Below are 14,760 nucleotides of genomic sequence, written 5' to 3'. Positions count from 1 at the left end.
AATGCCTCAGACAAAGACAAGCATTGTTCAGAGGTTTAAGTGTCAATGGATTATTGGCTTACTAAAATTCATATATAAACTTGCTTTCTTTAACATTTCCACTTTCTCAACCATATTTTTATAAACACACACACACACACACACACACACACGTTGATCTAAGTAGGACAAGTTTTAGAAAACAGGAACAGCAAACAAGGTGTCTTGCTGATTCTTGGGTATGTGGCAGCATGAAAATGGGAAACTTGGGAAAGTACAGTATCCAATTCACAGATGAAAAGCATTATATGAGCGCTAAGTTTTGCATTAGAGCATCGCCAAAAAAGGTTCCAGTTTTATGGTGTTCATGTTGGTGCACTATGGATACAGAAAACACATGAGTAAATATTCATGTAGATAAAGCAAGCAACATTAACTACCCATTTGTCATGCAATTTTTTCAGTCATGTACATTTTGTGGGCAACTTGTTTCCTGGTCAGAACAAACTAAAATCTTGACTCTGGCTTTGATCCCATTAAATGTATTGTTTATATTCAAGCCAGTGTTCACAATTTAATGTGCTATTTTACTTTGAATAGTGACTCAACAGAAATGGTATCACAGATTCCATTTTTATTGTAATGCAATTATTTCCAGATACATTTGCTCAGTTTACAAGCAAAGTGGTGTATTTTTCAACTCTGCAGACTTACTCAAGGATTTGAAAGTTATGCTGTGTTTTTTCTGGCTTGTCCATCATAACCAGTAACCCTGATCCAAGTGAGGTGAGTTATAGGCATAGTAAAGGTTCATGTAGATTATAAAGTGGATCCATGTTCCCTTTCACAAGTGCTAGCTGACAGAATGAGAGAAAAGTGCAAACACTTCTTCCTATAAGAGTGCTACAGTGGCAGAATGAGAAAGGCTTAAAGCTTTTTCTGAGGCATATTGCTGTCGCCACAATATGGAGCTAGGCATCTCCCAGGGACGACATCCAGCACAAAGGAATGACACCTCTTCAAAAGGTCCTAAATTCTGAATGATTATTTGAACCAAACCTAAACTTGCCTATCACTAATTTTACATAATGACATGACTTGTTTGGAAGATGATCAGTATACTTTAACATAATACATTTACTTGGGTTTGCACTGAGTATTTTGAAGCAACAGTGAGGCACTCTGATAGAAGAAACAAAAACACCACTAAACTCTAATTTCCGTGATGCAGCTAAATAAAAGGTAGAATATTGACCATGTGTTTTTAAAGGGCATATCTGCAAACCTCTCCTACAGTCTATTCATATCCAGATTCAGGAACTGGAGTCTATGAAAATCAAAGGGCATAACTACTGCTGCCATCATAGCATGCAGTGATTTGCCAAAATTGTGGACTTAAGTATTGGTTTCTTCTGAAGAGTAGCATTTGGTCCCCAGTATGTGCCCTTAATCTCAGTACACTAAATTTAAACACAAAATTTCTCTGTCCTTATTTTAGTTCAGGAGCTTTGCACTCTTGTGCAACTGCTTGTGTAAACCACATATAAACTAAACCATAACAGATGGGCTGAAATAGGCTAATCGGCAGTAGTCTGATTAGTGATTTTCAAAAATCAGATAAAAGGGGGCTAATGTATTTTGACAAGGAAACTAAGTCTCCTTATGAGGACACTAATATTAACTCCTTAGCGTGTCTACCTTCATGATTAGTAGCTCTTTTATAATCACACACACAAAAAACAACAAATGATTAACTGTACCTGATTTTTTACACTGGCATATCTTTTCAGATGTTTTATAAACTCTGATCGAGAAGTGTTTCGTACAACAATAAGAGCCATGCTACCATTATTCACCCTGAAAAGTACATGTTTTGATTAAACTAATGTTACAATCAAAGGTCTTAAGTCCTTAAACTAAATTCACAATCATTTTAAGTTGGTTTAAAAATCAATATAAAACAAGATTAACTTTTCTGAATAATTTTAGTACTTTTCAATATACTTCAGTGATTTTTTTTGGTTATGAATCAAATACTTTCCCAACAATTATATGCAAGAATCAGTTTACTCCCGAGAGCTGCTTATTCTGATGCTTAATTCACATGACATTAAATATATAGTCTAATAAACTATAATGAGAGAATTACAGATCAAGTTTAATTGTTTTACTGCTTTTTATATATATATATATATATATATATATATATATATGAATGCTTAAATTTAATATAAATCACTTTAGTTAACTGTAGTGAAAGAGAAATGTACAGATTAAATAAAATAAATGGTAAATAGAATCCTAAACCAAGGAATAACAGCCATACAGTGAACATTAAAAAGCTTTGTAATTTTTCAGTTAATTTGTTAATTACAATCAGCTTTAGAAAAACAACAACAATGTAGATAGGAATCCAGTCTACTTAAATTATGAAATTAACATTATCTAAAGTAATTTCACATAAAAGGCTGATGAACTTTATATAAAAACAATTAAAAGTAAATCTAGTTGTAGAATACAGCAATAAAATTAATACTTGTACATGTTTGCTTACTTAAAAGATTAGTTTCTAAAATCCATGGTCACCTAAACAGAAACCGCCCTTTTCCATATAAAGACTGTCTTTCCACAAAACATCATCATGCATAAATTGATGTAGTTCTATTAATGCAATTATCTTGATTTAAACCATCTGGAGATTTGGCCCTTAATACTTGCACTAGATTGTAAAGTCCTTGGGGCAGGGATTTTATGGTACCCATAAGTTTTGGTGCCAAAGACATCCTTCAGTAAAGGAGTCTGTGATGTAAAGCAGCCCACAAAATGAAACATCAACAGGAACAATTAATAAAAACTATTTAACACAAAAACTATGCCAACAATCTGTAATATGGAAGTACGGAACCCTGACTGATAAATTCACCTGTTAGAGTGATTTACAGATGTTAATGAGACTATTCTAATCTCATACACAAGACACCAATGTTCTGACAGTACTTCTGGAGTTAGCAATCAAGAGTTAAATGAAAGGAAGGAAAAACTTGGAAGAGAACAGCAAAGACTTGAGATCCCATCAGCTTGAGGACCTGATGGATAGAAGCAGCATCTGAGGAGGATGATAATTTAATTGTATAGTGTCTGCTAAGAAGCAGATGCCAATGTTCAATCTGAAAGATTGAATTTAAGATACTGTCTTCCTAAAATGCCACCACAGAGCTTTCTAAATGGGCTTTATCCCCTGCTGGGGACTCTGCCTTTGCACACACTGAATTCTGCATCGTTACATCCCTGTAGACCTCAACATTCTGCAGAGTACCCTTTACAGAGGCAACTCTTAGTTTGGGACAATCTCTTTTGGTTGTGGAGTCATCTGATGCAGAGGTTTTCTGAGGTAGGATTCAAGATAAAGGAGGTGTTTGAAAATGTTCTCTCTAGCTCACTTTTTTATGATCAAGAAACCTACATATTCTGCCAGGCAGGCATATAATTTTGTGCAAGAATATCTTATTTAGTCATTATGGCTCACATTTTCAGAAGTGACTAGTGATTTTGAATGCTTCCATTTTTGGGTGCCACTGAGATACTTTCAAGGGGGATGATTTTTAGAAAGTGCCAAGCACCTACACTCTGAAAACCAACCCCTTTAGGGCATCTCAAGCAGGGCACCCAAATACTTAGGGATCCAAAATCATAGTCACTTTTGGGGCTTTAGACTAGTAGCTGTAAAACTGGATTAACACGAACAGTGGCCAGTCAGACCCAATGTATTCAGTCTGATCAAAATGTCTTATAAGATGCAAATAGGCAGGTGGGCTGGCACTCGGGGGGAAACATGACAGTTGGAGTGAAGACAGTAGGTGAGGTTGCAGTGGTGACCAAGTGCTTCAGAAATGGCTCACGTACCTGCTGCAATTGGTGCAGCACTTTATCTTCCACTCTGTGCAGCGTTGCTACTGTTTACTGTCCCTGCAAGAGACACCTGCAGGACCCCTATCTCTATCTAGCTGAGTGCTTCTCCTTGGCCATCTTGTTAGCAGTACAGTACTGTCAGCTGGAATTGAGGCTGGGTTGAAGACACTGGAGTACACGGTTATCTGAGATGCTGGGGGGAGGGGCAGAACTCATCTGCACTTAAGCTCTAAACAGTGTCTTGGAGCTGTCATTAGATCTGCAACCATTGAAAGACAGGGGACAGATTAGAGAGGACGAGAGGGGAAAGCTGAAAGGCCTTCTTCCTAAAATCATCACAGAACCTTTCCCATTGCCTGGAAAACTGCACTGAGAGTGAACGTGTTGACAGAACAGATTTCTAAACAGTATAGAACATCAACATCTTCAAGTACATACTTTTTCTCTTAACAAACAAATAAAATACTACTACTAATCATCATCATCATCATCATCATCCAGGCTATGACACCTCACATTTCCCTCTCTAAGGAAGATGGTTTTGGTGTGAAAACTTTTCAGCAAAACCATCTCCCACTGAGGAGCCATATCCTAAGAGTACATATGGATTGGTGAATGTCTTTCTGAAGAATATCTGTTTAAACTGCTTACACGGCAGACAAGAGGGGCTGAAGTGAACAAAGCAAGTTATTATACCTAGTGGTGAGTAGCCTTTTGCCAAAAGACAATAAAAGTTGCATGAGATCGGGTGTGATATGTGCAAACAAAACATGCCATAAATTGGGAAGCTGCAGAAAAAAAAACCTAGCACAAGGTAAAGGCAAACTGATTGCATGACTGAAGAATGCAATGGCTATTTGTTCAGTTCTTCTGACACTAAAATGGGCTATTGGCTGGGGTACAGTTGATTATGAACTCACTATTCACAGTTACCACTTTTCATACTTTGCTGGCTATCAGATGATAAATATTTTCAACATTTCAATCTGGGATTATATTCAGATTAGTTAGCTAAACGTGAAAAGCTCCAATTTTCATAACCAATCACCAGCACTGCACAGTTCCCCTGAAATGATGAGATATGCCTTTTTAATTTAGCACGATTAGTAAAAATTGTGTTTCCTGAATTTGTTAAAATGACAAAATAAGCATTTAAAATTCTTTATGGTAGGGAAAAAAAATCAATATGACTTTCCCAACCGGAGAATTCCAGTTCAAGAGGAATTTTTTACGAGAAATCCATGACCCAATACACCTCCCATCAAGAAAGCTGAGACAGATGATTACTTGATGACTACTACTTAAGTCAGTCTTGTCAACTAATTTAATCACTGTAATTATCCAATGATTATTCTAGTTAGATTACTTGATCCAAAAACTGATTACAATTCTTGAGATTATGGAGTCAAGTGCAGTCCATTCTCCCTCCCCCACTACAAGAGGGTCTAGACTGCCAGAGACACAGGCAGGCATTCCAGGAAAAGCCAAGGTTTAGGGTAAGATGTCAGAATTTATAGACATTACTCTAATTCTTTAAACCCTTACTGACCTGGTATTAGGTGCCAAGCCTCTTGGTGCCATTGAACATAGACAGGGGATTGCCATAATGCTCACATTCAGGAAGTGACCTTGAATCATGTGCCACTGAACCTTGCTGTCTAAATATAACAGAGTAATTCAGTATTACATTAGTTTAACCAAACACAGTTCACTTTTAAGGACAATTTAATTTGAAACTCACCAGATTTTTTAAGTCTTTCTTTCTTCTTTCTAAAAATAAAAATGTGCCACATAAAACAATTACAAATAACAAAGAACGTAAAGAAATAAAATTTTAAAAGTAATTGAACAATGTTCAATGTTACAGTTTAAGAATAAATCAGATCTCTCACACTGGAAGAAAGGATTACTCAGCAGTGAACAAAATGGAGTAGTGCTTGTCTGACAGGTTCTCTGTACTGCTAACATCAAAAGTAAACCAATATAACAAGGATAATGTATACTTTATATAATGAAACATGTAATAGTTGGCTAAATCATAATCTTGAAAGAAATAAAGTTCCATTTAGCCTTGTTATATTATTGCATCAAAACAATATTTCATTTTGTTCTAATTTTATCTTCAAAGCTATATACTTGTATAGATACAGGATTGTTTAATTCAGATTTACTTACGTAACATTCTCCTGGGAGCCCTGCAGTGAATTTTTCAGAGGTAGAAATGATAACTCACATTCCTCTGGCCTAGAAAAATATTGACATTCATTTCCACATAAACCAATATTCTGACTGCTAAATCTGCTTTTATCAAGGTTAAAATAATTTTAAGATGATGATGATTAATATACAGAAGCTTTTTTTAATTAAATGGTGACATTGCAAGGAAGTACATGATAAAACCTGAAAAGTGTCTGCCTGCAGTCTCATTTTGATAAACATTAAGAAATATATTAATATATATTTAACATCTGGTAAAACTGAGGGTAATATTACATTTTCATGAGGAAAATAAAAATATTGAAAATAAACCAGCATACTTTAGACTTGCCAGCGTTTTAATTACAGCAAAATCTCTCCGCTGGTTGGAGGGCATCCAGCGATGCTTTTCTGCCAAAGCTAGAGTTCTTGCACCAAAACCAAACATAGCCGAGAATCCAAAACGAAGAAGCTTGCTTGGACTACTGAAAGTGCAGATGTCCACTGGCTGTATATGTCCTGAAATATTACAGTAGACATCAAAGCTGCAAATATTCCATTAGTTTTCAACCTAAACTTATCTACACTTCTTAGGAATAAAGAGAGAACAGTAGCGTAAAAGGAGAGGAAAGTGGGGACATGCGAGTTAACAGATGAAAGAGAATTCCAAGCAGACTATTAATTAATTTCTAGATTAATAAGTTAAGCATTACAGAAGGAGCATGAATTGAAACATAGTTAAGATTACTCAAGTGCATTCATTCTAACGGCTCACATTCAGATGATTATAAATATGAAAAATTTTATGTTTTTGTGTACAAGTTGGCACTTGTCAGTCTGAGTACGATTTATGCAAACAGCTATATTCAAGGAAATGCACATCTGATATTAAAAAATGTTTTTTTAGCACTGCAATAGAAATTAAGAATTGACAAAGTCCCTTACATAACAGATGCATGATTTGATGGTCAGGTGAAAACTGGTTTTCATTGGCCAAGTTATAAGGACTTTAAAACATACTTCAAACATACATGCTGGTTTCTATCTCATAAAACTAGCTGCCTATATTCGAGACATGGGAACCTATAAAAACTGAACGGAAATGAGCATTAATAAACTCCCTCTCTCTGTCAGGTTTCCATTGGATTTGTGCATGTGTGAAAAAGACAGTGAAGTGAAATTTCCAATCTAATGTACCGGGGCATGTTCAATATTAATCTTTGAAATGGAGCAAGGGCTCTTGCATCATTGATTGACATATTAACTAATAAAGCATTCAGCTGAGGTCTAGTAAGCAGTTACACTCGATGGAACAGCTTTCCCCCCCCCCCCCCTTTACAAGAAAGTCAATACAGTTCCATACAAAAATCTGCCTTAAAAGGAATGTTAATGATGCAAAGTGAAGAATTCAAAATTCAGGAAGTCAGTCAAAGTTAAGGTTGCACTGGCAACCCCAACTCTGTCCCCTCTGAATACACATAATATTGAATAGCATTATCACATTATTTTTCATATACTCAGAAGTTCTGCCCCATTTATTGTGCAGGTTGGATGGTGAATGATGCCATGTTGTGTAGTAAACAACTACTTCCATGCATAAATTGTTGGTATGCCTTGAACCCACACCAAAAGATGAGGATAAAAATCAATATTGAACAATTGTTTCAACCACCCATTTTTCCTACTATTAGGCAGGCTTCCTGAATTTTAAAAAAGTATGTGATCAGTGAATTATGTATCATAATGCACATACATAAGGGACAGAGTTAAAGGTTGCCCGTGCAACTCTGGCTTTTCCTGACTTACTAAATTAAAAGAAAAGCAGTATAAAATAGTTAATCAATGAAACCATCTGCCATGGAATGTGGTGAACTCTCCTCAATGCAGCTATTGATAGTCATACTAGATACCCAAGAATAGTTTATCAAGAAGAGTTTAGAGAATCAACTCTGTTAAGATACACAGTCAATTAGATCTCATAGGAGAGGTCCCTTTCAAACCAAACTATTCGATGATACAAACTTCACCCAGACACAACAAAGTATCATTGATTTGTCAGGCAAGCACTTCCTTCCTTTATGAACATGTATTCAAATTTTTAAGTGATATGTCTTTTAATTATCTGAAAGCTTCTGATAATGCATTTATGAATTACCCATTATAATGTGCAATGTTGCAGTTACTGCATGGTTGATTCCATGAAGAGTATGAGCCAAAATATTAGTGGAACCTGTAAAAATTAACACAAAAACAATTGTTATAAGACTGGTACTGAATGATAGACTGTAGAATACAAAACAAAATAAATAAAACGATGTTTCAGTCAACAGACTTTTGAGGAAGAAGAATTTGGTTAAAATTGTAACAGGATTCCTTTGAATAAACTTTCTACTCCACAGGGCAAGACTCTTTAGCCCGGTCTACTATATAAGGTAACTTGTAAATAGAAGTTATGTTGCAATGGTAAACTACTCATCATCCTCTGCCCATTGATTACTGTCTTCCTATGTATGCAAAAAATAACAATCCTCACTTCAAGTCCATTAGCAATTAAAACAATTTGGGCCTACAATAAAAAAAGCTAGGCAAAGGAGTGTGGATCTTTGAAAAAGGTATTTAAAAGTACGTAACACTTTGTGGCATCAATGAACAATTTTGGAAACCTGAAGTCACCTTAAATTTCACAGGTGCACTTAACTTGGCTATCAGAAAATCACATGACAACACAAAAAAAATCTACTAACATAAAAAATTTCACACCAAGAAAGTAAACAATTTAAAAGCAACATTTTGCATTAAAATGAAAGGTACATGTTTATAACAAACATCCATCAAGATAACATTGAAGAGAGGAATTACAAAACTTGGGAGGGACTATGCATCCAAATATATAGCTAGAACCAAATCCTGAGGTTCTTATTCAGTGAAACTCATACTCAAGAAAATTATTACAAAAAGCAGTAAGGATTGATTAAGAACTGGGAGGTCAATCCCACAAAATGCTTAGTATTTCCTGTGAACTCATCTCACATGAAGTTCAACAGGAGTTGAGAGTACTCAGCAGCTCACAGGAAGCCCTCAATACCTGGGAGGATGGGGCTTTGAGTAATGACCTCAGGATTTACACCACAGGAAGTAAACAACTGAAGTACATCTAACAAGATGTTGAGTGTAGAACAATCTTTGAAATTTACATCTTCAGTTTTGCAATGCACCTCATGGAAACAATCAGGGTGCATGAATGCAATAGAAATTCTGTGGAGAATATTGTCCGTCAAACTTGCAGCTTCTTTAGAATTCTTAATTTTTTTCTAAAGAATAACAAATTTAATCTGGCTCATTCATCTCTGTATCTCTTCTTTGCTAAAGAAATTGTTATACAATGAACCTTTTTATTCAATTGTATTCTCTCTTCTAAAACAGAAAAAATGGTAAATTAGGGTTTTGAAGTATTTGAGGTGAAAAAGGAAACTGACAGGTTCAAAAGAAATACTATCAACTTGCTATGCAGCACACTAATAGGAAATTACAACTAGACACAAAATAATTTTATAAATTCCATCTACAATTTATAAATCCATCATTCAGTCGACAGAACAAGTATTTTCTCCATGTTATTCGATTTTCCCTTCCTTTAGTGGTTGTACAATAGGTGTCAAAATACAAAGCAAAATCATCATTCTAAAAAATTTTTCCATACAAGATACAATTCTGTGGGCTTTTTAATTCAGTGTCTGTAATATTATAATGTATAGCACTTGAAACATTTTTGGTAAGAAAATTAACTAATCAGCATTGACCTCAAAATGTATCCGTGGCAAAGAATCTCAAATGCGTGCTCAGCACCATTTTGTGTTTTAAAGACCATTATAACATGTAATCTCTGGAGCTGGAAGCACAGGGTGGGAACCGTTGCATGACATTTCATAAATGAAGTTGTTCCAAGTGGTTTGGTTAGAATCCTTTTCCAATCTTAAAGCAAAACTGTTTTTGCAATCCTAATACCTGTTATGTAAGTGCTTGTGTGAATCCCAACTCCATCAGTACTTAAAAGATGGGAAAGTGTGTGTATTGATACTGACGACTTACTAGGGGTTTTAAATGCAAAATTCCCTCTCCAAAATTACAGTAGGAGAAACTGATATGCATACAAAAATCCCCCAAAATCACACAACTTGGATTATTAGAAACTATTCAAAAATAATTTTGCTTTCTATTGACTGCAATAGGGCTGCTATATTTTTGAAAAGTTTCCACTTTATGTCTTTAGGGATCAAGCCAATACAGACATTGCATAGAGTGAAATATAGTTTGATAGATCAGGACCATTCTGTTTTGAAGCTGTTGGGGATGCCTGATTTAAGCAGAAGCAACTTGCTACTGCAGCCTGAAGCGAATTTATGAACAGCTAGGACCTGACTGAAGTCAACAGCAATCTTCTCATTGACTTCAGTGAGAGTATGATCAGGTCCTTACTAAACAAATGGGCCCCAAGCACTGTACCCTCCTCTTAAATCTATATATTATGTACGACACTAGAAGCTGTGAACACGCACATTTTCACTTGAAGACAAGACAACAATCCATCTTTTTGTGTCTCATGTGAGAAGGCAAAATAGATGTTGACATTTAAAAAGAGACCTAACTTGGGTCTTTTGCTCAGAAAAGATTCTGTTCACCAGTATCATTAAGAACAGATCTAGAACACATCCACTTATATGCTACAACATTTTTCTTCCAACCAAACTTGTATTATTTAACATTTATATGATGGTAATGCCCAACAATCTCAATAAAGGATCAGGAACCCATCATGCCAGGTATTACACAAACATATAATGTTCTGCAAAAAAACCTAGACAACACAGGTAAACACTAAACAGGCAAACATTACATAGGAAAATTATTAAAAATATACTTGCTTGTCTTTTTAAGCTATTGTTTAATTTCCCAAATTATGTCCTCCTTCCTCTCTGGCCTCAGATGCTATTTACCCTATATTTACCAGAGACTGGGCGGTGCCTCTGCACCTTGTCACTTTAGGGAGAGGGAGAAAATGGATGCAATGAAACCATAAGCTACACATTCCAATCATTATTTAGCCTTAAATATTTAGGTACCACTCATAATAGACCATTTGTTTTTAAAAAACGATTAAACTTTTGGCACTATTCTACAGAACTATCACAAAATATATTTTAACAAAAAATTACAACAGATTTTATCATCCCAAAAAATAAAATTCTAGATAGAATTTTCTCTTCTTTCCCTGACAATATAAGCTACTTCTCACTATCTCCTCATGAAAGCATCAGAGTTAGGACAAAAAAGTGTAATAGTTCATCTAAAGCGTGACTGATGGAGGTACCAGGAAGAAACTGTATATAAAAAAAATAACCTACCCTGTCCTTGGAAGTGCATGCACTTCTGCAGAACAATTAACGTAATTAACCAAACATGAATATTCATAAAGCTGTTAATGTCTCCCACATCCAAACAGATAAATGTGATGTAATGACTTCCTAGTCAAGCATATCTAAAATTCTCATGAAAACTGCACCAACACTTTCATTCTTTGCCTGAAATATCATAGAAATTAACAGTCCCTCAGTAATATTTTATTGTCCAATTAATTGGAAAGCACAAATTTATTTAAGTGGACTATTTAGGACGAAAAGGATCACAATCATCAGTGTATAGATGGTCTCTTATTGCTTTTTTATTTTTATGTTCTTCCAGATTTTCCCCTCTATCTGAATCCCTCTGTACAGTTCCTTAGCAGTAGTTCCCATAGCAACAAATACTACTGCTAATGACCAGCAGTACAACTGCAGGCTTCCCCGCATGTGATCCATTTGATTTTGACCACAATACAGCAGCTTGGTCTACTGACTTGAAGTATTTTAGTAGAAACGCACTCCCTCTGGGTCTCTCTCTCCAGGAGGCTAACTGCTCCAAAAGCAATCCTCTCTCGTCAAGTATGCTGAAACTTGAAAACTGCTGCTTAGCACTCTAAACCTTATACCAACTCTAAGGGGCAGAAAATGAACTCTAATCTGTGTAAATAATATACTCTCTAAAATACCGTCTATTCTTAACCAACTCAACCAGAAAAGCATGGTATTTTGTACAGTAAAATTTATAAAATTACTTAATGATCTATTGATGTATCTTTTAAATACACATAAATATACTACTTTTTCCAAAACAGATAATTTATGAAGTACATATAATCAGCATGACAGAATACTTAACCAAAATATGATTAAAAATGTAAAAATCTCTTTTAAAAGGCATTTGTTATACTTGCATTATTTAAATTAATCACCCTATAGTTCAACTTACTCCCGAACATATTCTAAATGCACATTCCTTTGGGTGCACCTATCTTTCTTGGTTGTGATTTTCTCCTTATTAATAAACTCAAGAGAATAAATACTAATGAAGAGGAACAGTAACCTAAGCACAAATTGCATGAAGTAAAAAGTTGGAGAGATTCCATCTCATACCACCACCACTACCACAGTCACAGCAACTCAAATGACAAGCGAAGGTCAGAACGCTGGCCTAACATTTATTTGCTTCATGTAGCTGAGATCATTATGTGGTCTCTAAACCATTCGCTGGTTCTTGTGTACTTTAAATCATCTCTAATATAATCCACCATATTTTTCTACTAATTATTGCTTATTTTAAATACTGCATTTTGAAAATGTTTTTGCTGTTATTTGCAATTTGTAAAAGCAAAAGCAAGTTGAAGCTCTTTAATACTGCTTGAAAAGGACGACCATTATTTATTTAAAAAGGAGAATAGGGTGACCAGACAGCAAATGTGAAAAACTGGGACAGGGTGTGTGTGGGGGGGGAGGGGTGTAATAGGAGCCTATATAAGAAAAAGAACCAAAAATCGGGACTGTCCCTATAAAATTGGGACATCCGGTCAGTCTAAAGGAGGGGAATATGGATAGCTGAAATCATTCCAAAGGGAACCCATGCACTTACTTCAATATATCTTATGGGAAATGATTAAACGAGTAAGGTATGAATGGCCATTAGCTTTAGAGAAAAGACATAGCTCCATTTTTTCCCTTACTGGTTATAAAGGATACATGAAAAATGCAGTTACAAATATTAAGTAAAATCAGTTCCCCTGCCCCACTCCCTCAAATCCACAAACAAAAGGGACTCTCCATCCATAGATATCCCTCTTTCCCCATGGGGGTTTCTCAGTCACCCCTTCAGTATCATCCCTCTCTCTGGACTCAGTGGAAATCTCTCTGCGTAGCCCAGAGTACAGTAGAATCTCAGAGTTACAAACACCAGAATTATGAACTGACTGGTCAACGACACACCTCATTAGGAACCAGAAGTATGGGCAGCAGCAGAGACCCCCCCCCAAAAAAGCAAATACCGTTCCGTACTGTGTTAAACATAAAATTACTGAAAAAAAAAAAGAGGGTTGGGAGTTAAAAAAGATTTGACAAAGTAAGAAAACTGTATCTGTGCTTGTTTCATTTAAATTAAGATAGTTAAAAGTAGCATTTTTCTTCTGCAAAGTTTCAATGCTTTATTAAGTCAATGTTCAGTTGTAAACTTTTGAAGAACAACTAACATTTTGTTCAGAGTTACAAACAACCTCCATTCCGAGATGTTCATAACTTTGAGATTCTACTGTAGATACTGGAGGAGCAGGAGAGTGTGGACAAGCTGAGGTGGTAGTGGTAAAGAAGAAACAGGTGAGACAGAGTCAGGTCAATGGAAGGCTCAGCTGGGATAGGGACAGGGAGAGAACAAGTCAACGAGATGCCCCTATAGCCCTGCAGAGATAAGGTGAGAGAGTTAATATAGCCTGAGACTGTATGATCTTTTTTGCATAATTTACCACAGGGTTGTTGGCACTCCCCTGAGTTGCAGCTGCTCCTGGAAACCTGAATCCAATGGAGATGCTGCTGAAGAAACTTGTGGAGGGAAGTAGGAGGACACCAGAGACATCCACAAGGATGGCACCATTTCCAAGAGAACATGGAGATGAGACTTGCCCTCCTCATGGAACTCGAGAATGGGGAGGAGGAGCAGGAGGAGAACTGAGATTTCCTCTCCCAGGGGATCTTCCCACAAGTAAGGAACTGATCTGTGCCATTACTATGAATTAATCTACATAAGATTTATTTATTATTTATACCAGTAGCTGAAACAGTATAATTCAGACGGGAAATGATAGGCAATTTTTTAACAGTGAGACTAATTAACCACTGGAACAATTTATTAAGGGATGTGGTGTATCCTCCATCACTGGAAATTTTCAAATCAAGATTGTTTTTCTAGAAGATATGCTCTCGTTCAAACAGGAATTAATTCAGGAAAGTCATATCGCCTGTGTTATACAGGAGATCAGACTAGATGAGCACAGTGGTCCCTTCTGGCCTTTGAGTCTATAATATATCAGAGAGACTTAAGAAAGGTACTTAAATGAATCTGTATCTTCTGTTCTCACCTGCTGGTATAATGCCAAGAGGAAGTGGTGCTCTAACAGGTGAAAGAATGTAATCTGTATCTCTTCCAGCATCCATCTGAGCTCTAAGTAGTAGACCATGAGCTATCTCACTGGTGGACCCATCGCCACCAACACAAACCACCCTATAAAAATAAAATAAAATAAATGATGAGGCTCAGCAG

General features: G+C 35.9%; 1 protein-coding gene across 5 annotated transcripts in view; it reads right to left on the bottom strand.

Annotated features, from left to right (window-relative positions):
- Positions 1-14,760, bottom strand: part of CERKL (ceramide kinase like) — a 92,378-nt gene that overhangs the window by 4,193 nt on the left and 73,425 nt on the right. For 4 of the 5 annotated variants that reach the window (XR_005586150.1, XM_039494434.1, XM_039494433.1 and 1 more), the window contains 7 exons: positions 14,579-14,721; positions 8,240-8,314; positions 6,426-6,603; positions 6,064-6,132; positions 5,630-5,658; positions 5,438-5,546; positions 1,740-1,836 (listed from right to left, as the gene is read on the bottom strand). Coding sequence is in view for 4 of the 5 variants with exons in the window: in XM_039494434.1 (XP_039350368.1) it covers positions 1,740-1,836; positions 5,438-5,546; positions 5,630-5,658; positions 6,064-6,132; positions 6,426-6,603; positions 8,240-8,314; positions 14,579-14,721 (700 nt within the window). In the remaining variant the exon portion in view is untranslated. Of the gene's footprint in view, positions 1-1,739; positions 1,837-3,771; positions 4,148-5,437; positions 5,547-5,629; positions 5,659-6,063; positions 6,133-6,425; positions 6,604-8,239; positions 8,315-14,578; positions 14,722-14,760 lie in introns of those variants that run through there. The other variant, XM_039494435.1, reaches the window with a different exon arrangement.

This window comes from Mauremys reevesii, linkage group 11 (genome assembly GCF_016161935.1).
Source record: "Mauremys reevesii isolate NIE-2019 linkage group 11, ASM1616193v1, whole genome shotgun sequence".
Classification (NCBI taxonomy): domain Eukaryota; kingdom Metazoa; phylum Chordata; order Testudines; family Geoemydidae; genus Mauremys; species Mauremys reevesii.
Note: the sequence above shows the minus strand (reverse complement) of the source record. Positions and strands in the feature narration are given on the sequence as shown.